We start from the raw sequence: 24073 nt of genomic DNA, 5'->3' as shown, positions 1-24073 counted from the left end.
TCACTTTTACACTAAATTCTGCTATATTTGAAAATAAATTGTTTTAGGTATTCAAAATCTTAACAAACAAAAAAAAATGTATGTCTTGTTGTAAGTGTTTGTGGCAGATTTTGATGCTTGATGACTGATATTGGGGGCTCCCATTTAAAGCACTGTGGCTCAATGTCAGCCATTTTCACAGTCATGATGGATGACAGAGTTCCATTCAGAAACAAAGTGTTCCTGGTCTTGGTTTTATTGAGCCCCACCATGGAAAAAACCCTCTCTGCATCAGCATTTCAGTGCGGCAGAACTAATACCAGTTTGGCAATTTGGCGTTTCCAGAACATCTTGATACAGTATATCAAGTATATCATGATATACTGTATCAAGATGTTCTGGAAACGTTCCTGATTCCGACTGTTGAGGAACAGTTCGGCGAAGAAGACTTCATATTTCAACAGCATCTTGCACCGGCTCATGCGGCAAAGTCGACCAAAGATTGGTTCACTAAAAAACAGCTTGAAGTTTTGGCATGGCCGGCCAACTCGCCTGACCTCAATGTCATTGAAAACCTTTGGGCCATCGTCAAGCGGAAAATTCGCGACAGAAAGCCTACTACGCTGGACCAACTGAAGCAGAACATCGCCACTGCCTGGGAAGCTGTGAGTGCGGAAACTTGCGACAAGCTGGTCAAATCGATGCCGCGGAGACTTCAGGCAGTCATACAAGCCAAGGGGGCAGCCACAAAATACTGAGAAAGTGATGATTCTAATTATAATAAAAATTATTCTAATTCAATGAAACGGTTTCTCCATTATTCTAATTCAATAAAACAACAGTGTCACAGTTAAATGGCCTAAATGGGCCTTTTGGAAAGATCAGCTGAGCAAATTTTTTACAGGTAACGAGTTCTGTGATTAGTCTAACGAGTAGGACAGGTGCGGTGAACACCTGATTTGCTTTCTGCACGAAAAATGCATTCAAAGAATTTATTGATTGCACTATTTCAAATTATTCTAATTCGTTGACCAGCACCTGTAGATAGCCTTATTGGGAATCTGCTCATACCAGTCACCTTTGAAAAAAATGAACCACGGAAGCCTAATTACACTCCTACATATTTTTCATTTTTCATTAAGTTGCTCATGTCAAAGGGTGTGTGCTGAATATTTAGGCCTACTACTCCAACGAACACTTTAATCGGCAGGTATTGGTCTTTTACAAGGAGTAGGAAAACTATAGTAACTAATAAAAGATTCAAATAAATGAAGATATGACCTGCTGATGATCCTGACGGTTCTCTTCCACCTCCAGCTCGTCTACAACTTCTGCACGCGTGCTTGCAGCTGAAAGCTATTTCAGACCTCACCCGGCAACAAGAAATTCTGTTTTCTGATTGGCTGAGAAATTCTATTTTGTGATTTGCCGATGGGTTGCTAAATCAAGACAGCTGTACTGGAGCTATAGTTCTGAGCTGTATGAGCGCACAGTAACCTGCCATTGACTCGTTTATAGTATAGGCCATTAGAATTTCTGTGCGACAAAGTTGATCATTTCTCAGCGTGAGAAATGGCATGTGTGGCGTGTGAGCGTGTGAACTTGTTGAAATGCGTGTGTCTCACGCTGATTGCGTGAGACTTGAGAGCCCTGGTTTTTTGTTCTTTGCGCTTTAGCCATAGAAAACAGCCTCCAGTTTTTAAGGAGAGATTTTCAGTTTTCTTACAGATCCTGTTCTTCCTCCATCTGGAGCGATTTTTTGTTATAACTTTTTTCATAGCCCCCTTTGTTTATTTATTAAAAATAAATTTGTTTGAACTACGCTACTCTCTGCATCTGAGTCCTCCCATTCCTTGGTCCTTGTCAGTACACACTGGCCAGAATGGACTCAGCAGAGACTCAGCAGGTAGCAGCAGTTCTGCAGGACCAGGATTCCCGCCTCAGCAGGCAAGAGGGTTTCCAGTCAGCCATGGCCGCGCACATGACCGCTTTAGCTAATCAGGTCCAGGCCTTGACTGATCTTATCGCTAAGACAACCGTTTCCCCCCCCACTCCTGACGTGCCAGCAGCCTCCTCCCCGGCCCCTGCAGTGCACGTTGTCGGGACGGGAATAAAATTGGCTCCTCCGGAGCGGTTTTCCGGAGAGATGGGTCTGTGCAAACCGTTTCTAATTGACTGCTCCATTCATTTTGAGCACATGCCACAAGCCTTTCCTACGGACAGATCTAAAATCGCCTTCATAATCTCGCACTTATCTGGCAGAGCTAGGTTATGGGCTACGGCTGAGTGGGCCCGGGACTCCCCGCTCTGCCGCTCTGTGGCAGACTTCAAGGGTGCTCTGTTGCGGACCTTCGAACCGGTTTCGGACGATCGGGAGAAGGCTCGCGAGTTAAGTGGAGTGAGACAGGGCAAAGACTCGGTTTGTGATTACGCCATTCGCTTCCGTACCATGGCGACGGAGAGCGGTTGGAACTCTACAGCTCTATATGATGTGTTTTTGAAGGGGCTGGCTACATCCATCCAGGATCGACTGGTTTCGTCGGATCTGCCCCCGGACTTGGACTCGCTTATTGCGCTCGCCATACGGACCGACAACCGTCTTCATGAGCTCCATCAGCGGCGAGGGATTCGCCCGACGTCTGTGGAGATGGATACACGTCTTCAAGCGCCGGCGGGGCCGAGTTACCCGCATTCGCCACCGAGCCGACAATATCACTCGCCGGCGTCAGAAGTGGAGGAGCCGATGCAACTCGGTACAGCTCGACTCACACCGGAGGAGAGACGGCGACGGCAGCAGGAGGGTCGTTGTTATTACTGCGGGCAGTCAGGTCACCGAGTTCTAGAATGCCCGACTAAGAGGACTTCGATGGTGAGTCGCTTCACGGCAGCTGTCCCCGGTTCACGAAGACTTTCACCTGTTAAGGTAAAACACCACTCTTTCACCACAGTACTTGGGGCTCTCATAGACTCGGGGGCAGATGAAAGCATGATGGACTGGGGGTTAGAGGAGAAGATCGGGCTCAGAACTGAACTTTTAAGCAAGCCCATCCAGGCCAGAGCTCTCAATGGTCAAAGACTCTTCACTATTACTCACATCACAGAGCCTCTTGAACTTCACATCAACGGACATACAGAGCGCCTGAGATTTTATGTATTTAAGGCGCCTACACATTCATTGATTTTGGGATTCCCATGGCTGCTCTGCCACAACCCCCATGTTAATTGGAAGACCGGGTCTATTTTGGGGTGGGGAAAAGATTGTGCAGGGCGATGTATAAGCACCCCAGCTCAGGGGGAGGACGGCAGAATAATTAATCTTGTTTCTGTTGACCCCAACGCAGACTCCGATTACCCGGACCTGAGTTCAGTGCCTCCCTGCTATCACCACGTCAAAGAAGTGTTCAGCAAATCCAAAGCGACATCCCTCCCGCCACACAGACCATATGACTGCGTTATAGACTTAATCCCCGGCTCCACCATCCCCAAGGGACGTCTGTACTCTGTTTCCGGCCCTGAGAGACAGGCCATGGAAGACTATATTCAGACCTCCCTGAAGGCGGGGCTCATCCGTCCCTCATCTTCTCCAGCTGGCGCAGGGTTCTTTTTTGTGGGGAAGAAGGACGGGTCGTTAAGACCATATATTGACTATAGTCTGCTGAACACCATCACTGTAAAGAACCGATATCCTCTGCCGCTCATGTCGTCTGTTTTTGACCAGCTTCAGCAAGCTAAGGTGTTCACCAAGTTAGATCTCCGCAATGCCTACCATCTGGTTAGAATCAGGGAAGGGGATGAGTGGAAAACAGGTTTTAACACTCCAAGCGGCCACTATGAGTACCTGGTAATGCCGTTTGGCCTCACTAATGCCCCAGGAGTTTTTCAGGCCATGATTAATGACGTCCTCAGAGACTTTTTAGATCATTTTGTATATGTATATTTGGATGACATTCTAATCTATTCTCTAGATCTAGACACGCATAAGACCCATGTGACCAAAGTACTTGAAAGACTTTTAGAGCACAAATTATATGTCAAGGCTGAAAAGAGTGAATTTCACGCCGACACCATCTCCTTCCTGGGCTTCATCGTAGCCCCTGGAAGAGTGCAGATGGACCCGGCTAAAGTTAGCGCTGTGGCAGAGTGGCCCACACCTGATAGCCGCAAAAAAGTTCAGCAGTTCCTTGGCTTTGCTAACTTTTACAGGCGGTTCATCAGAGGCTTCAGCGCCACAGCAGCTCCGCTCCATGCTCTCACTTCCCCCAAGGTGCCCTTCCATTGGTCCACAGAGGCAGAGTCGGCATTCCAGAACCTCAAGCGACGCTTCACCACGGCTCCTATACTCACCATGCCCGATCCACAGAGACAATTCGTGGTGGAGGTGGACGCCTCCAACGAGGGGATCGGGGCAGTTTTATCTCAGAGATCCGAGCTGGATGGAAAGATGCATCCATGTGCTTTCCTGTCTCGGCGGCTGTCCTCGGCGGAACGAAATTATGACGTTGGCAACCGTGAGCTCCTCGCTGTGAAGGTGGCACTGGAGGAGTGGCGTCACTGGTTGGAGGGGGCCAGTCAGCCGTTCATTGTCTGGACGGACCACAAGAACTTGGAATATATCAGTAAAGCCAAAAGACTCAATTCTCGCCAGGCCAGGTGGGCGCCTTTTTTTAACCGTTTTTCCTTTTCTCTCTCCTACAGGCCGGGGTCCCGGAATGTCAAGCCCGACGCCCTGTCACGACTCTTCGACCCCGAGCCTGTTGCCAAGGAACCTGAACCCATCCTTCCACGGTCCTGTGTGGTTGGAGCGGTCTCCTGGCAGATAGAAAAGGAGGTTAAGCAGGCTAATGGTGAGGCTCCGACACCTAGTGGGTGCCCAGAAAATCGTCTCTTTGTCCCTGTAGAGTTGCGCCCACAGGTGATCCATTGGGCCCACACCTCGCTGCTTTCCTGCCACCCGGGGGTTCGGCGGACCATGTTTGCCATCTCCCGGAGGTTCTGGTGGCCATCCATGGAGCCGGAGGTCCGGGAGTACGTGGAGGCTTGCTCGGTCTGCGCCCGCAACAAGACTTCCACCAGATCACGCATGGGACTGCTACATCCACTCCCCATTCCCTCCAGACCATGGGCAGACATCTCCTTGGACTTCGTCACGGGGCTCCCGGTGTCTCAAGGTAACTCTGTGGTCCTCACGGTGGTGGACAGGTTCTCAAAGATGGCCAGGTTTATTGCCCTGCCTAAGCTCCCCTCTGCCAAGGAAACAGCAGAGGTCATGATCAACCACGTCTTCAGAGTTCACGGTTTTCCAAAGGACATTGTCTCAGACCGGGGACCCCAGTTTGTGTCCCAGTTCTGGAGGGAATTCTGCCGGCTCATCGGTGCCACAGCCAGCCTGACTTCAGGGTACCATCCGGAATCAAACGGCCAGACCGAGCGTCTCAACCAGCAACTGGAAACCGGCCTCCGGTGCCTGGTGTCCCAGAACCCATCCACATGGAGCAAACACCTGGTCTGGGTAGAGTATGCTCACAATTCCCTGCCTACCTCAGCTACTGGTTTTTCCCCTTTTATGTGTGTCTTCGGCTATCAGCCACCTGTCTTCACAGACAACGAGCCAGAGGCGTCAGTACCATCCGTCCAGGCTCTGATCCGCCGGTGCCGCCGCATCTGGGCAGCCGCTCGTCAGGTGCTCATCCGCCAGGGAGATAGGATGAAGAGGGCAGCTGACCGCAGGAGAAGACCCGCTCCCAACTACCAGCCGGGCCAGAGAGTATGGCTTTCGGCCAAGGACCTCAACCTCAAGGTTCCCTCCAAGAAATTAGCTCCTCGGTTCGTGGGCCCCTTCCCCATCTCACGGGTGGTCGGCCCGGCTGCGGTCCGCCTTCGTCTGCCCCGATCTCTCCGCGTCCACCCCACCTTTCATGTAAGCCAAGTCAAACCAGTTAAGGAAAGCACCCTGGTTCCAGCACCCACGCCTCCTCCACCCCCAGAAGTGGTGGATGGCGGCCCCGTTTACAAGGTGAAGCAGCTGCTGGCAGTACGTAACCGGGGCCGAGGAAGAAAGTTTTTAGTTGACTGGGAGGGGTATGGTCCAGAGGAAAGACAATGGGTTCCGTCACGCCACATTGTGGATCACAGCCTCATAGATGACTTTTATAGGGATCACCCTGATCAGCCTGGGCCGTCAGGAGTCGGCCCTAGAGGGAGGGGTACTGTCACACCGCGGTGAGGTGGTTTTATTTTGGGGTTGTTTTTTGTCTTGTGATTTCCTGTTTTATTTTGAAGAATAACTCTCCTCTCGTTTCAGGTCACTTGCCCTTCCTCATGTGTCACATGTTGGAGTGTCTTCCCTGATTCCTGATTGTGTCCACCTGTTCCCCATTACCCTCATGTGTCTTATAGTCTGCGTCTCCCTTTGTCTTGTTGCCAGTGTGTTTCGTTCTATCGTTCATGCCAGGCCTTTTCATAGCTCACAGCCACAGAAGTTAATCGTTATAGAAGAAGCTCATTGTTATAGCCTCCAACCCTTTAGGAGTGTTTTTTGTTCTTTGCGCTTTAGCCATAGAAAACAGCCTCCAGTTTTTAAGGAGAGATTTTCATTTTTCTTACAGATCCTGTTCTTCCTCCATCTGGAGCGATTTTTTGTTATAACTTTTTTCATAGCCCCCTTTGTTTATTTATTAAAAATAAATTTGTTTGAACTACGCTACTCTCTGCATCTGAGTCCTCCCATTCCTTGGTCCTTGTCAATGAGATTATCAAATCATTCCATTATGTTTTAACAAAACACATTTACCCAGTTTCTTTGGATTTAGGGTTATATTTGTCCACAGTTTCTTTCACATAGGGAAATAAATCTTTACAAATGAAATAATCTATTTTTCTGGGCTGCTCTCTTTATCCCCAGTCAAGTTGTCAAATACCCAAACTATAAAGATCTTTAACCACAAATCCATAGGACTCTACTACTACTACTACTACCAATAATAATAATAATATATCATTATTATTATTATTATTATTAGTAGTAGTAGTAGTCTAGGTCTTTAATCTCTACCCAGAGAAGTATGTGAAGTGTTTTGTCAGTGAGTGACATGTTCCTTCCAGAGACCGTCTTGCATGCAGAGGACTCACATCAATCTTACACACATACACACACATGCTCTTATGAGTCTGGCTCATCCTGTTGTTTTTATGGCAGGGAACTAACCATTGTCTCCCCTCAAGCATATTATTTGTATGTGTCGCTCTTGTTGACAAAAGAGGTCGATATATGGTTAATAATAGCAGAGTGACTTTATGGAAAAGGGAAGAGTGAGGTCTCTGGATTCCCCCATCTTGCATTAAACAATACCTCATTCAGCAGCAGCTGGCACTACAGGAGAGGAGGCACAGAAATGTACTGATTTGACAACGCAACATGAGTGGAAATGAGGATTTTGTTTTTCTTTTTGGACTTTTCCCACTGGATGCCAGCAACTGCAGCTGTGAGCAGTTTTAGATCTTTGACCGGGAGTAATCTCAGCATTACAGCAGAGTGAGACATAAATATCGAATGTTGAGGCATGATACTTCACATTCCTCAAATGTCTCTCAGTTGCAGATGTGCTGATATTTCAGTGCTGCATTAGGGAAAACACCATAATCAAACACAAGGGAGTTTTTAAGTTCATGCAATAAGGGGCCACAGAGGTCAGTGGCAAAAACTGTGCAGGCGTGTAAGACTTATCAAAGTTGTGATTCTCTGAAGGTTTAATTGTTGGTGTGAATGTGACAGAGGGCACGTGTGATGTGTGCATGTATGTGTTTGATTTTGCCTCTCAGTGCTGTAGTTAAAGGGTGTTGCACGCCACACTAAATCCCAGAGGTTGTTAGCACACCCAGCTGCGAGTGCAGGCCTCCATGTTTCTGTCAGTGAGGTTGTTCACTGCACACTCTGTCGCCTCTGATTGAGGAAATCCTCTGACTGTTTGCTCTGTTTGCTGAAATGAAACATCCCAATGGTTCCGCCATCTCTCCCACAGGTCCTGTATGCACAGACTTTCCCATGAAAACTATACATGTTTACAAGGGTCTGACAGATATACAGCTCTTTGATGGACACGAACAGCGCCAGTATTTCTGTGCCAAAGAGGGATTTACATGATATTTAGAGATTAAATTAGCTTGTTTATCACTTACTCTTGAATTTTAATGCTGCAAATAGTTGATAGCGATTTAGTTTTTTGTTTAAAAGTTTCTAAAGATTATGATTACAATATGAAAGATAAAAGAATATGATAAAAGAACAGATATGGAAGAAAAGAAAAGCTGCAAGAATAAGCGCACATAAATGGTTTTATTGTTATCTTGTTATTTTGAAAAATTAAAGTAACCTTTGTTTGCTTGAAATCTCCAAGAAAGAGAGCTGCTACCTATACTTTATTCACCACTTAAAGGAAACTGCCCCATTGATTCATGTATGTCTCATTTTCAGGTCTGAAGCAGCTTTCAGTCATAGTATGGCACCACCTGAAAAAATGCAATGCTTTATCATTTGTTTCACCCTAAGTCGGACAGTAACTTAGGAATGAACATCATGTCTTATTAAATACATTGTCAAACTACCAGATGAGACTATAAATGCATCAGGAAAATATTCATTGAGGCCACAAATTAGTTAAGAATCCATGAATCTTCCATACTCTTCTATACAGAAGGTGAAGTTGATGTGATAATGTGAATTTTGGTTTGTTTGAGCACCACATAATAAGGATACAATAGGGCTATTGCAGATTCCACAGTCTTGACTCAGTTAATTTTTACATGATGTAACAAACCAATATTTAACAACGTCCAAGGTTATAGCAAATCTTAATGAACAATATTGTGAACTAAAACACCCACTAACTTCCACTCTATAAAAAGAACAGACAGCTGAATGTATTTGCAGGGGTTGTGATTGGTTTACGTTATCAAATGGGCCAAAAAAAAAAGGGTCAGATTAAGCAGGGTATAATGTTTCACAACAACACCAGCTTGTTAATTAGAAGATGGTACATAGAGAAACAACAAGACTACTTTGGAACTTCCTTAGATTTGCTACTTTCACTCAAAGTCCAGTAAGCAGAGGTAGTGCATCTGGGTCAGTAATCCGGTCCAGCATTAGGATCTATGTCATATTTTCCTTGGCAGCCCAATTCAATTTTTCTCAGTGAGATCGAGTTTCTTTCTCTTTTCCTGTCTCCATCTCCATCCTTCTCCACTAAATTTGACCATATTTAACACCTTTTTAGCCAAACTACACCAGGAAACAACAGACGGTGACTGAAGCCGATAACACGACTGTGTTCCACATAAGTTGGTCCTCCTTTTCCAACATGCAACCAGGTGGGACTTACCTGTACATTCTCTATACAAATGCTTTTCATTTTGCAATAACATGAATCAGACAGAATGCCAGTTTAGAGCACTTAGGCACAGTCTTCATTTTTTCTATCTAAGGATATGTCCATTTTCAAATAGAGTCTATGGGTTAAGGATGATAAGGAGTAATGGTTGATGACAGGTCAAATCTTAGAATATTAGTTTGACAAGTTCGTTTTTTTTATTTATTTGCCAGTTAACTATAATGTCACAATTTATTCAACAAACTGAAGCTACAAAGGACAGGAAGACCAAAGTCTTAAAACTGTTGAGCTCAGTTTGACTTGACATAAACAAGCACAAGAAACAACAAAAACAAGGATTTGGCACTGAACAAAGGAGTATTTATGTTGAGGAAGCAAATGACTCACTGAATTCAGGCGTGGTAATTATTGAGGACGGGTATGTGGTAAGCAAAAAAGCAAGACTAACCGAGAAAACTGAGGAAATGACAAGTATTTGTGTCATACAATGAAACAGAACACCCAACATGAACTTCACGCAGCCTACTACAGAAAACGTGAAAAATCAGAACAACAAAGTGACTCATAAACAGAACCAAAAACATAAAAAAAAAAACACAAACCATGACATCATACCAAAGCTGATGATGGTGGTTTTCACTGGATACTTTGGCCTGTTGTTAGTGTTAAATGAAAAGTCAGGATGTTACACGAATGTTTAGTAGTTTTTAAGCCAGTCCTCTTGGCTCGGTTGCCATGCAAGTTTGTCGCAGACAAATCACATTGTGGAGCCAAAGGAAATGACAGAAAGCAACCTCCTCCATCCTCAGAGCATCGTGAATGTTTGAACAAACTGTTTCAGCAATTGTTTCAAGGATACTTTGCTCTGAACCAAAGTTACGAGCAGTAGGATTCTGCCAGTATTAGAGCCATGGTGCAGCTGCAATGACAAGCAAGCTGTGCTCATTCTATCTACCACTGCACTGATCAAATCAAAATGAAAGTTATGCTAAGTCAAAATAGAACACTAACAAGTTTGTCATATGAGCGTTATGGAGCAATAATTTGTCAGTCTTGTGTTTATTGCCTGTTTCTGTTGCTCCAGTGTGGGCAAAACATGATTCATAGCCTTTTATTTTTGTTTCACACACATTTCAAACACTCATAACTATAAACATTTACACACACTGGGGGAAATGAGTACTTCTGTCACCACTCAGAATGTGTTTCTTCCCCTCCCATTTGAAGTGGGTAGTCTTTGTTTTGTAAATGCTGAATACAGCTGTAACTGGTTGAAATGATTCTCGTCTTTATGAGTAAACTGAGGCTTCAGAGCTGCAGCACAGTGCCTATTCAAACTGTTTATTTAAGGAAGCAAAAAAAAAAGCTTTATGATCAGTGTGTATTGCTGGATTCTCACCTCTGCCTCTGGGCTTTGGCATGCTGCTGACTGCTGGGGGTTGATTGGCTGATTCTGCAACAGAACACAGCAGTGTTACGAGGATCTGTATTGTTCCCTTAATTTCTTCTTTGGGATTTCCTCTAACCAGCTTCCCCCACCCATCCATTCTATTCACTCTGTGGCCCTCAATCATCCTCCCTCTGTCTGAAGGGCCTGCCAAACTCTCTGGCACATGAAAACAATGGTTCTTGCAAGTCTGAGGAGACACAACCGGCTCCTCGGACAGCTTTTCTCCCCCACAGAAGCTCAGCTGACGGTTAGGCAGACAGACTTCCTTCTCCTTCATGTGGAAAAGTGGCCATGTCCAGTAAAATAGGAAGGGAGGCGTCTGAGCCACAGAGTGACACAGAACCATTAATATCTTTGACATGCAGGTGGAGCGAGGGGCCATCTCCCTGGCCAATGGGCGTTTGAAACATACTGACTCTGGGAGCAGAAGCTATTAAAATATTACCATGTGCAGGTTTGTCTAACAAGAGTTTTCTGACAAAACTACAAAATGCTGAAGATAAGCACCCATCTGGGAATCAGGATTCCGTTCCCAGATGATGCTAAAAAAACGCTTTACATCCTTCCTGTTTCTGGTTCATCTAGTTTAACTTTTTCCCCTCCTTTACTGTTGGTGAAACAAGAACGGGAACACATTCAGCTGTCTGAGAACTGATTTGGGTTTCATCAGTAAAGGTGTCCCCTAGTTGTCAACGCTCCAGGATTTATTAAATTGTGCCTCTTCAATTAAATATGACTTCTCTCCCCCTCTATGTATCAGATCACATTGTCCTTCACCATATTCACATAATGTTTTTTCTGCTCTTTTACATGAAAAACTCCCAAAAGATGCAATCTGTAATGTGCTGTAAATCAGAGTTTCCCAACCGCATGTCCAAAGACATTGGGGTGCTACATAAAATGTGAAAAAAATTAATGGCTTCAAAATCTCTTGACGACATGACGACTCAAACAAACTATTTTTGACATTGGTGCCAGCAACCTTTCCTAAAAGAAAGTTAGGACAGGGGCAACAAGGAATGGAAAAGTTGTGTAAAATTTGTGTAAAACTTAGAAAGAAGAATGTATAATCAATTAGAATAACATGATTGGGTGTAGAGTCCATCCATGAGATGATGCTGAGTCGCTTTACAAATAATGACAGAATGATGGGAAGAGATTTCACAATTTAACAATAATATTTCTTGTTGTAAAATTGCAAAAAAAAGAGAAATGTCATCACCAAAACATAGTACAAAACATCCCTGAAGGAGTCAGTTTTTTTTTTCAACAAAAGCACGCGTTATTCTGTCATGGAAATCACTGCATGGGCTGTGAAACACTTTTGAACAACACTGTCAGTGAGCACAGCTGCATCCACAAATGGTTATAGATGGTTATGTTAGTAACCTATTCAAGGAAAAAAAATATGTAAGCACAAACACGGAGAGCTGATCTAATGCATAAAGAATAAAAAAAATGTAAACTCAGAATTTATGGATGCTGCAGCCCCCAAGCTGTCATTAGAGCACAGCTCAAAAACCAGCACCTGTGATGGAATCCAGGTGCACTTGCATGGGAAAGACATGTTGTCAACCACAGTCTTTCTCTTTTATAGGGATGTTGTCTGGGTGGTAACATATCTCACTACTTGCTGCCTTACTTACTTAAGCTAGACTACAGCAAGTCCCTGTCTGCATGTAATTACAACATGACTTTGCAGTTAAGGAGTTCAAGTTCTTATCCTGCCCTACGTCCAGACTTGTCAACCACGGACAACATTTCGAGCATTATGCAATAATACAGCATTGGGGATCATAAACCACTGAGCAGCTAAAAGTCCTACAACCCACAAAAATGTAAAAACATTTCACTTTCAAAACTACAGTAAGTGTTCTGCTCAGCTTCCAAACACTTAACAGTATCGCTGAAAGAACAGCAGATGCAACAGAGTAAACATGCCCCTGTCCTGCTTCTGGTGGTCTGCTGCTTACATCTAAAATGTCTCAGTTTCAAGGTGTGATGTTTCATATTTGTACTATTTTCAATTGATGTTGGCAAAACAATGAGTTGCAATTAAATATAATAACTGATAAAAGATATATTTTAACTGTGTACTCAAGCTCTATTTGCTTCAACTTGAATAATGTGAATTTATTTTTTCAATAAACCATTTAAATAGGTCAAAATTTAAACTTGTGAAAGGGGAAAAAAGGGATTTTTTTCATTTTTTATCACTGCAAGTTGCTTATAGTACAAAGGCAGTTTTTCAGCTGCATTCTTAAAATAATTTACATTACAGAAGAGAAGAGAAAGGTAATTAAGAAGATGTGTTGCTTCTACGTTTCTATCTGACAACAACAAAGAAAAACTCTAACTATTCAGGTTATTTTTCATTTCATGTCACACTTTTGGCAGAAGTAGGATGTAAACTGTGGTTGAGCTTCATTTCATCGCTTCCTGCAAAAAATTCTCTGTTGGGATTAAGAGAGAAGAGCATTAGAGGAAAAGGAAAAACTCACCAAAGTGAGAAGGTAAACCTTTGCAGTGGTCCCCAGATGGATCCCCTGGACCCTCGCCTGACAGACATGTTAAACAGATCCGCAATGATCACATCCGCTGTCTTTCCTTAAACCCATCTCCTCTGATAGTCTTTGCCATCAATTTCTTACCTGTCATCTTTGTAAAAAAAAAAATATATATACATTTAAATATGACTCCAAATTTGTTCAAGACTCACCGTTCGGTTCGCTTGCTCTGAAAAATATCACGAGAGAGCTGTACATCTGTGTCCCAGTGCCGGATGATGTCAAGACTGGCGATGACCCAAAGCCCACCGCACAGAGAGTTCCTCAGAGAGGTCGGCTGCGCGTTATTTTCCCTTCCTCTGCCTACGTGACATCTTCCTGCCGGTGGGAGCCTCGGGGAGCCATTTGAGGAGGCCCTGGTCCCGAAACTTGGAGGACAAATTCGACTTATCCTGACAAGGCAGGTGGGGGAGGGAGGCTGAGGGAAGCTTAGACCCCCAGCATGCCCCTTTAACTGCCTTAAAATTATCTTTCCATACAGACTCCTGTGTCACCGGGGAGCCTTCTTCTGTCATTATGAGGACTACGTTTGCAGTCTTACTCAAAGCGATGCCAGACAGGAACTCTGGCTCAGCTGTCTGTGTTTCTGAGCTGCAACCTGCCTGACAGAGCGCTCACTAGATTGGGTTTTGAAGACTGGAGAAGAAAGTAAGAGGCTGGGCCGTTTTTTGGCATTTTTAAGTGAAAGTTGTCTGTGTATAAGTTTACAAGAAAACATCAAAACTGAATGAGAAAATGAAGAAACCAAGTCTCAAAATCAGACTGAGTCTTCAGCTACTGCTGACATTTGAATGAAACGATTAACAAGAAAAGATAAAAAGACAAGTTTATGTTTGCATCATTCGCCATCATTACATTTCACTTCACTTCAGTGCTCTACTCTGACCTCTGGCCTCTCACCCCATCTCTCCCTGTCCACTGGGCCCACAGCAGTGATTTATTCCTCTGACACACCAACAGCTGTGTTGGGGCTCAGAACAGAGTGTGGGCTACTATTTGCCGTGACTAATCGAAAACAGACTTCAAAAAACAGCAATGCTGAGGATTTGGGAAAGTAAAAAAAACAAAAAAAAAAACAGCAGACAGTGACACCAGAAACTCTGAACCTTTTGCTGTAGCTCCGCATGCTTTCCAAACAACATTTTGGCAACAGTGATGGAAATATTGGAAATGTGTGCGCGCGTGTTTGTGTATGTGTAAGAGTGATGCAAAGTACATTTAATACCACCAAAATGGTGATTTATTATCTATATTTGTAAATGTAGCTTCAAACAGGATTTTCACTGGGCATTGTGATAATAATATGGTTAAACAAAGTGGTTATTTTGTTTCCAAATGCAATGGCTTGCTTAATATTTATTACTAACACCATTTTTCAAAAATCCCACCTAATATTGAAAACTCATTTCTTTTGTGGCAGAAGTGTGTCTCTTCTTATCAGTGGATAAAAACTGGGAATAAGATGCTGGCTCTCATTTTGATAAAATAGATTTTATTTAAAACTTCTGCCAGATAAAAGGATTTTTTTTTTTTAAACTCCCAAGTTTCAAACAAATGCACTGCATCTTTTAAAGTCTTATGCTTAAATTTCTCAGTCAAGTATAAATAGTCTCTTCTGTGGTTGCATCATTTGATCCAGCATGTGTACAAGTACATGAGTGCGCGCTCTGTAAAGACCAGCTTCGACTCTTCCCTGAGAAAGTCTTTGAGGATTTTCAGGTTGCTAATCATCTACTGGTCTTCAGTCAGCGCCTCATTCGCAGCGGACCCAGCCCTCGCACTTTCAAACAGTCTTTTCCATCCTTAATCTGAAAAGACAAGAAAAAAAAAAAAAAAAAAAAAAAAAAAAAGAGTCATTTGAGGATTCAAGAAAAAATGTTTAATTTATCTGCACCAGATTCCACTGAAAATTCTCCTCTGGGGAAATAATGTAGTTACTACACAGCAATACTTTTTTACAGCTTAACCATTTGGGGGGGTGTTGTCTGTCACACCATGTGAAAGTGGTCAGTAAAACACAGCCATCTGTTTGAGGAATTTAAAGCAAGCGACGAGCATGTGTGGTGCGTAAAAGTGTTTTGAACCCACACACTCAAAGATTAAATGATTAATAGATCAATAAGAACATCATTGCAGTGATTTTAAGCAAAAACAGATGCTGCCTCGGGCACAAACCTCTTAAAACACACTGTCAAGACCAACAATTTAGGTTTCTGCGTCTTTTCCTGTCGTTGTATCTCAATTATTTTTGACCGAGATACAAAATAACATTTACCCCTTTTCTCTGGTTGCTCAGACAGAAGGTGCAGATGGTCCGAGGCTGCTTCCCCCCGCTCTCTCCTTGCGCGTGGACCGCGCCGAGGCACGGCTGTCCATCAGCGCAGCCGTCCCCTATAAGAAGCACGTTGGCCAGATGGGAAATGTAGCTGGATGCCAGTCGAAGAGTCTCAATCTTGGACAGCTTTCTGTCCACCGGCTCCGTGGGTATGAGAGTCCGTAGAGCTGTGAATGCGGTGTTGACGCTCTGGGTCCTGCCTCTCTCCCTGGCGTTGGCTGCGCTCCTCTGCTTCATCACCACAGCGGTCTCTCCCTCCAGCTTGCGCGAAATCCGCCGCCGTTTTTCGCTTGAGCCGCAGTAGCTTTGCTCCGAGCTGCCGTCGCTCTCGCTGCGGTTCTCGTCGTCCTCTGAGTTCACAGCGAAGTCCGAATAGAGTAAGTGCGTCGCCACAGGCCGCAGCATGGCAAAAGTCATGATTAAAAGTTACCAGCTCCCAATCTGCTGCACAGTTAGTCCAAAAACAAAACCCGGTGACTGTTCCTACATCTCCATGTGGCACAAAGCCTGCGATGTATTACCACCTGCGGGAAAGGACGTTTGTAATAAAGCTGTCCGACTTTTCATAAGTCAGCTTGTGTTGGCCTAGTTCAGGATGGACACAGACTACAAGGTCAGCTGGCCTCTTATAGCTGGATGGGAGGAGCTGCCCGCACAAACTTACAGTAGCTTCTAAAGTCAAAAGACTCCATAAACTGCACACAGAATTCAGAAACCACAGAAGTTGTGGCTTTTACAGTTCGAAGACCAACTGATCGCAAGATCAACACAGAAAGAAACACTGGCACTGGATTTATTTAATGTAACTACCATCAACAGCAACTTTAATTAGCTGAATTAGAAGTTAAATCAATAGGTTCTAAGTTGCGCTTGGTAAAGCCGGCTTATAAAGTTTAGAAAGAATCACAAGCAGTGGCTGTATTGTATAATAAGTACTTTATTATTCATGTAAAAAAAATGGAACCAATGATGATCAATGTGGGTCTGATTGAATAAATATGAAATTTAGTCTTTAAAAGTGTATTTCTTTAATAAACCAATCATGACTTTGGCTTGTAAAAACAATAAGACAACTACTAATAAAAGAAAAGGTGTAAAAAGAAAAACAACATGAGCTTACATAATGATATTTGTGATTTAAATGTTTTTAAGTAGAGGTATAAAGCTGAATAAAAGTGAACAGTCCAAACCATCTGCATGTTGCAGGGAACTCTGTTTAATACATGTAATGAAAATATCTGGGCCGAGCTTTAATGAATAACTTCATGGCCATACTTTTGGATGTTTAAAGTCTTTTAAAGGCATTTTGGGACTAAAGTTTGCTTTTCATTCATTTTACATTCATACAGTCATATCTTGTCTTCGTCTGACATGTTTATGGTTCTGCCACCCGCTGAGATCTGTTTTTCTTGGCTGGTAAACCAAAAATGTAAGAAGTGCTCTTATCCAAATAGTCCCCTCAGGGACAAACATCCATTCTGTATCTCTAACTAGTATTAGCCTGCAACAAAACAAAGGGGCCTATCTAGTTAGAGCACAGAACCCCACTGTTATATCCCCGTTTTGAAAGCTGCTTCTGGCTCGTTGCAAGGATCACAGCTCAGACAGCAGGAGAAAGTTAAGTGTGAGTAAATAAACAATGAACAGATGATCCTGGAATGACAAGGATTTATTTGCTCTTTGCCCTGAGTTCAGAAAAACAAAGTGGTGGCAAATGGATGATTTAGGCCTTCCAAGCCACATCAGTAGACTCAAGCTGGCAGCAAATTCAGCCACTTCAGTATGCCTCAGCTGCATCAACAGTCACACATCAGACACTCAAACTGCCAGCTGAAAGAGCACCGAGGTCCTTCAAAGGGCAAGCACCAAACACAGGGCTCTGCAGGGCAAGAGGCTGCGTGAATATTTAAGTTTGCATAGATACAATCTTAAGAGGTTTGGCTTCATCTAAATTAATCAGACATTTTATGAGTATTGAAAGTTATAAGCAGGATTTGTTTATGATACCCACTGGTCTTTCAATAACATTATTAAGTTGTACACATCCTCTTAAGTATAGCTAAGCAAATTAAGCAGGTTATCATTGCTGCTGTATGGTTCATTACATTTATCACAAACTCTTGCCAGGAATTTATTAGGACATGCTGGGGACCAGCATGAGCTCTAAGCAGTACACAGATCTGTGTAAATGTATAATTGTGCATAGGCATGTTGACGAAGCATCAAAGACATGAAATGGCTTCTTTTTTTTTAAAGACCTGCTCTCTTCTCTCAGAGAGCCGTGGAACGCTCCGAACCATGTAGAACTATTTGTCCTGATGAGGCGAAAGCATGTTGGTTTTGCCACCCGCTGAGTCCACGTTGCTGTGCTTCAGAGGTCTGTGAAAACAGCAGCTCTGTCTGAGCCGCAGAGAGGAAGGCTGATTAGATCTACTCTGCCACATGCATGTTTTGCTATTCAGTCAACGGTCTTTCAGTAGATTAGCCTAGAATTGCGTAAAGACATTCACGATCCTCAGAGGATGAACCCTGACTTGGCAGATCCTGTCGCTACTCATTGTGATACAGTTGAGATTTTTAGCTTTTAACCTGCTATCATCAGGTTTGGTACAGATATTTATGCTGTGCTGTAAACAATACCAGCAGATCAAACCTTTTATTTGCCTAGTGGTCAAATGTATCCGTTTTCATGTGAAAGATCTCAACTTCCTTTTGATGGACTGGCACAAAACCTTGTACGGACATTGAGAAGTTATACTGTATATATCATGTAGCTTATCTCAAATTTACAAAACTGCCACAAAACTTGGTATATCCCCCAACAAAAACGAATAACAGCAACATTTCATTTTTGCAACATCTAAATTTTCTGCTAGATATTCTTATATATGAAATGTCATAAATAAGGGACTTAAGGGCCAGTAATCATAATCATATGGAGCAGTTTTACATCAATATAGAATAAGAAAAGTATCTTGACGTTAGTCTCTACTCCTCTAAGACAGAGCATGACCTCTCCACTTCCAACAATGTCATCAATATAAGCCGTCAGTACAGCCTTTTCATGTAGGCTGGCTGGTGAGTTCAGAGGATGGGGGTGTGCATTAGCAGTGGTGGAGGTGGGAGTTTCAGTCTCTTACAAGTTATCTGTTACCTTACTGTGAATCAGGTGGCATACGGTCTTTATGGTGAATATTTAACATCTTTCAGTAGTCTATGAAAATTCTAACTAAACACAGGGGCCAAAAAGCGTCACAGACGGCCATTAAACTTCTTCACACTAACAGAACTAAAATGGACGCAGCGTTGTTGGGTTCCATTTCTGCTGCATTAAATTTAGAAGAGCTATAGTTTGGCACAGATTCAATGGCATCAGGATCACTAACTTATCTTTATAAAGATGTTTTTTGTCTCCCGTTTACAGTTTTTGCTGGAGTCTCGTTCTGAAAGGTGATCACCTGACTCATTGAAGTTGGAAATTATCCCTTGTGTGTCTGATGCATTTAGCCAAAAAGTTGTTCATTTGGCCATACAGTTCCGGAGCTGCTACAGGAATGTTTCTTTGGGAGGAAATGATAATCGTGTCAAATAAAAAAAAAGGCTCAGTGCTCAAAGTGTACCCTGGTAATCTTTTGACTTTTAATCCAGAAAATTAACAATGAATAAAACCACAATGGCATGTTTATCCACAGATATTTATTCCTCTGTCACATACAGCTCCATTGTTGTCCAAAGACTATTAAAAACGCATCAGTGAGCCCACCACTGTTACACTGTTTGACATCTTCCTTCATTACAATCAGGATAGGCTCTGATGTTTATTTGGAACTGACCCCTGCTCACTGTGTTGCTGTACTAAATACACACTTTACCTATAAATACTGCAGCTGAAAGAAAAGCCCCCACAAAAAAACAACTGTATTTAGTTTTGGTTTTGGGAACTTATTTAGACATTGAATTAAAGTAGGAATGAAGAGGTTTTGGCTAGCTATAGATAAGCATTGGGTCCAGTGGTGGTATCACAACCCCTGGCAAAAAAATATTGGAGCAACACTTTTGGAAGATGTTCATTAGATATTTTGCCAAAGAGAAAATCACATATACATCACAGAACTATTTTATTCAACACATAAACATTCTGATTTTGTGAAAAAATCTTAAAAAAAAGAACCTTTATTTAAATTATTGGAATTTATCTTTTAAATCACGTGGCGGAAAAAAACAATGAAATAAATAAATCACAAGGAAATAACTTATAGAAGTTATTTATTAATTGGAAAAAAATTCTAAAATAAAATAAAATACCAAACAACATAAAAGAAAGGTTACTTTCAGTCATACAGCAGTCTTGTGATGATGTGAATAGACTCTTAAATTTTCAAATGAGTCTGCTGTTAAAAGAGTGCTTGCAATGCAGAGCTTAAAGAGCTGATTCCCTTCGCTGATCAAGAAGAAGCGTGGCGCTAACAGGAGAGTTGTCTGCCGAAACAGCGGAAAGGATTACAAACTTCCTTCAAAAAGGTGATTAAACACTGAGTTGGTTATTGGTTTAAAGTTTGGAGCTCCGAGCAAGGACAAACAAAATGGGAAAGTTGTAATAGATTGACCAAAGAAGACGCCAAAGCGTCAAGGCATAAAAACTTAAATCAAAATTGACTTGAAAACAGAAATTATGCAACAAAATGAATGAATAACCTAAGGGCAGAAACAGGAGTTAAGGTTGGTGAACAAACTGAAAGAAATCAGTTGAAGGAAATGAGATTCACCTCCAGAAAAAGCTAAATATGGATACTCACTTACATCTAGATGGAGGAAAAAAAAGGTTTGTGGGCTACAGAGAAGCAGCCAGGTCTGTGAATGATTGGATGAAAGTGATGTTTAGTGATGAATCACCAATCTGTGGGGGGTGAGGAGATGATGCTGGAACTTTTGTTTGGGGTGGGTCCAATGAAACATAAAAAGATGACTGACTGAAGAAAAAACAAGCAGGTTTCCGCAATTTGATGATACAGGGATGCAAGTCTGGTAAGAAACCAGGAGATATGGCAAGCATGATCTCTACAGTAAACTGCACAGGTCAGCAAAGAGTCCAGATCTCAATCAGACTGAAATTTTACAGTGAAAACAAACAAAAAAAATTGGTGAAGAATATTGCTTTTCATTAGTGAAGCCTGTGTCTCAGCTGTCATAAAAGGTGCAAACAAGGTAATAATTGTGACGATTATTGGTTCGTGATTCCATCATTTCTGCTTCTAGTTTTACTTCTAATTGATCTGGAAAAAAAGCCATTAATTGCAACAATTTCATTTAATGCTTTTGAAGTATGTTTTGCAAAGCCAGAATGTTCAGCTTGCTGTTCAAAAGAGAAAGATTGAAGATTTTATTCAGTTTTTTGAGTAAAAAGTGAAACAGCTGAACAAGCATAATCCATGAGTGGTGATTCCATTTCGGGGATTTCATTGGGTGGGACTGTGCAGTTGTTTGGAACAAGAATGCAACTAAGGGTCATTTTCACCATAGATTAGTTTTCTGATTCTTTTCTTAATTTGAGAAACTGGAACCACGAAGGTTTCAGGCAGATATTAAAGAAGTTGGCAAACAAAATTATATCATAAGCTGTTTATATTTTTTAATGAGATTTCTCGAATTCTATCAGGTAAAAGATCAACACTGATTCTTAATACAGCAAATGACAGAAACGTGTATTACAATTTACATTAGATTTAAACCAAACTCCAGTACTTACATTGCACAGCAGTCTTGGGCCCCGTACACTCAATGGGTCCAGTTAAGGGTAAACTGCATAACCAGTGTTTGTGTGCATCAGCTTCTTCCATCTCAGTGATTCCTCAATGTTTCTGGTCGATCTCCCTTTGGAAGCCAGAAATGCTTCATGCCAAACATCACCGGCAGTTTTCTCTTTCTACATACAAGAGAAATGCATTTCAGATGCAATTTACATGCTTGCATAAGTTCTTCCAACACATGTCGTGGTTTCTTCACAAACAAAAATCACTCTTCTTTTTCACTTCTGAATTAGTTATACTTTAACAGACATTTGGACCCCTCATATCAGAAGTAATACGTATGCATTATCATTAATGATGGCTCTTTTTCATCAAACGTAGCAGTGCAACAAACAATTTCAGTAGATTCACTTGATGGACGAGACAAAAAAAACCCCTGTTTTTCAGTTTTGGTCTCACCTCGCTATGGGCTGTGCCTCCACCTTAAAGTGGGCAGAGTCGTATTAAAGGACAGTTGGGGTGAAGTTTATGATAATTAACGAGAGATTACACCTTCATGAGTCCAACTTTTTTTTAATGAAGGACACTCTCTGCTGTGCACAGTGGATAAGTGCAAATTTCCCAGTAAACGTGCCAACAGAGCCAGAGTACAGGTTTGAATCCTGCGTGCCAAATATTGCTATCATAACACAAGTACTCTTTTACAGGTCGACACAGAGAGGAAGGTTCGTGCACAATGCCTCTCTACGGTGAGGTCAGAGGGTGGATACGGAATTGCAAATCTGGCACAAATTACACGCCTGCAGCCACCAGTAGTCTGAGGGAATTCCGGATAGGAAGCTGTGAGAAATCCTCATCGACTCGAACAACCAAAGCCAAACTCCTTCAAGAGGATTTGACTGGAACGGCTCCCCAAGTGGAACTAATGGGTGAGCTGGCTAACCAGAGATCATTTTTCAACTTGCATTTTCCATGTAGACCAACTCCACAGGAGATTAATGATGATATCTGCCACTTAATCATTTTCTGGAGCAAGATGAGTTTATAAATGATGTAAATGCTGATAGAAAGTAGTTTTCAGTTTAAGATTCTCAACAACTGGCATGTTTGCCTTTAAATATGCAGTTCTGTCTATAAAGGGTGCAGGAATAAAAAAAAAAAACATACTGCCAGCAAGAGCTGGGATGCCAAAAAAGTGAGAAAGCTGCAACTGCAAAGATGCTCTGATTAATAATGTTACTGCTAACATTTGGGGGGGGGGGTGGGGGGGGGTGTTGTTAAGGCTTGAGTAATCACCAAATAAAGTGAATGGTTTTCTTGGAGACTTGAAACTTTTCCAGAGTAGATTCTCATTCTCTTTTCACCCACATACATGTAATGTAACAAGAATGTGACACAAATGATTGGAAAGTTTCACGTGAACTCAAAGCCAACTCTTACCTTTAATCACTGTTTGAAAAACACTTAACAGGGTCTGCCTTAAAGTTGAACTCTGGATTTTAGGATATGCTGTAACAATTAAATGATCATGTCTTGTTCACCGGCTGTTTAGAGCTTGAAAACAGCAAGTATAAATGAATCAATTTATTTCATAATACAAACCTTTGAAAGTACTGTCAAAGCCATTTTACTTACCAAGAAACACTTCATACATTTCATACTCTTCTGCCATTAGCCACTTTGTAATTGGTTAAAACAAAAAGAAAAATAATCTCCTTAAATTGATGACGTCGATTTTTTTGGTATTTATTTTTGCGATACTTTAGCTTTTCTTTACGTTGCCTCTCAAGTATGAGAAGAAATCAACCTCCAAAGTTCTCATCTTTCTTTAGAATATCAAACAGCCACACAACAGCAAGACTATCAGATCTTACTCGTAAATGTGTCCGTTATGCTTTTTTAATGCGCAATGCTTGGTTCAGAACTTCTTGAGGTATTTCTTCTGGCCACATTTTTTTCATCTCCAGGTGATCGAGCCAGAGAGGAGGACACAGTTTGCAACCAAAGTTAAGGAGGGAAGGTTTAGAAATAAACAGGAACTATTTAAAATGAAAAAAACAAAGAAATTGGATAGATTAAAAAAAAAAGGCTTTATGTAAAAAAAAAAAAAAGAGAATGAAAATAAACAAACAAAAGAAACTTCCTCCTCTTATCACCCCCCTTGATCACTTTAAATCCTCAAAGTTAAAGCATGCAAACCACCCATGGAAACCGCTCCTAGAAGCAACAGGTGCAATGCATTTTTTCATACTAGCATTGCGTGTCAAAACTCCTTTGAGGATATGGTTACTTCCAGACAGTGAGTGAGCTACAGGAAATCTTCTCACACGCGACGATTCAGAGGAGAAATTTAGAGTCCTTTAGGGCCGGTCGGTAAAAGTTGCTCCGGGTCGCCCTTCATTTCCTCAATGGCCACAAAGGGAGATCACCAAGCAGCTCTGAGCTCGCATTGTGAAAGCGCTGATGTCGGAAAGGCCTCGTCTATATTTTACCTATATTATTCTGTAAAACTGCAGTTCCTTCCTCCAAGACAGAGGCAAGGGAACTGCTGTCTGAAATGATTTAGTAAGCTGAGGCCAGCCTCAAGGACAGATACAACAACAAACAAGGCA

At 42.3% G+C, this 24073-nt stretch overlaps 1 protein-coding gene across 1 annotated transcript; it reads right to left on the bottom strand.

Moving 5' to 3' along the window:
* Positions 1–14460: 14460 nt before the first annotated feature.
* Positions 14461–16299, bottom strand: tcf15 (transcription factor 15). The gene is made up of 2 exons (XM_075475769.1): positions 15655–16299; positions 14461–15187 (listed from the first exon to the last, which is right to left on the bottom strand). The coding sequence occupies exons 1-2, from the start codon at positions 16129–16131 to the stop codon at positions 15125–15127; spliced, it is 540 nt and encodes a 179-aa protein (XP_075331884.1). The 5' UTR covers positions 16132–16299; the 3' UTR covers positions 14461–15124.
* Between the last annotated feature and the right edge of the window lie 7774 nt (positions 16300–24073).

This window comes from Odontesthes bonariensis, chromosome 10, assembly GCF_027942865.1.
Source record: "Odontesthes bonariensis isolate fOdoBon6 chromosome 10, fOdoBon6.hap1, whole genome shotgun sequence".
In the NCBI taxonomy this organism is placed as follows: Eukaryota; Metazoa; Chordata; class Actinopteri; order Atheriniformes; family Atherinopsidae; genus Odontesthes; species Odontesthes bonariensis.
The sequence above is the reverse complement of the archived record's forward strand: the minus strand, read 5'-3'. Positions and strand labels throughout refer to the sequence as shown.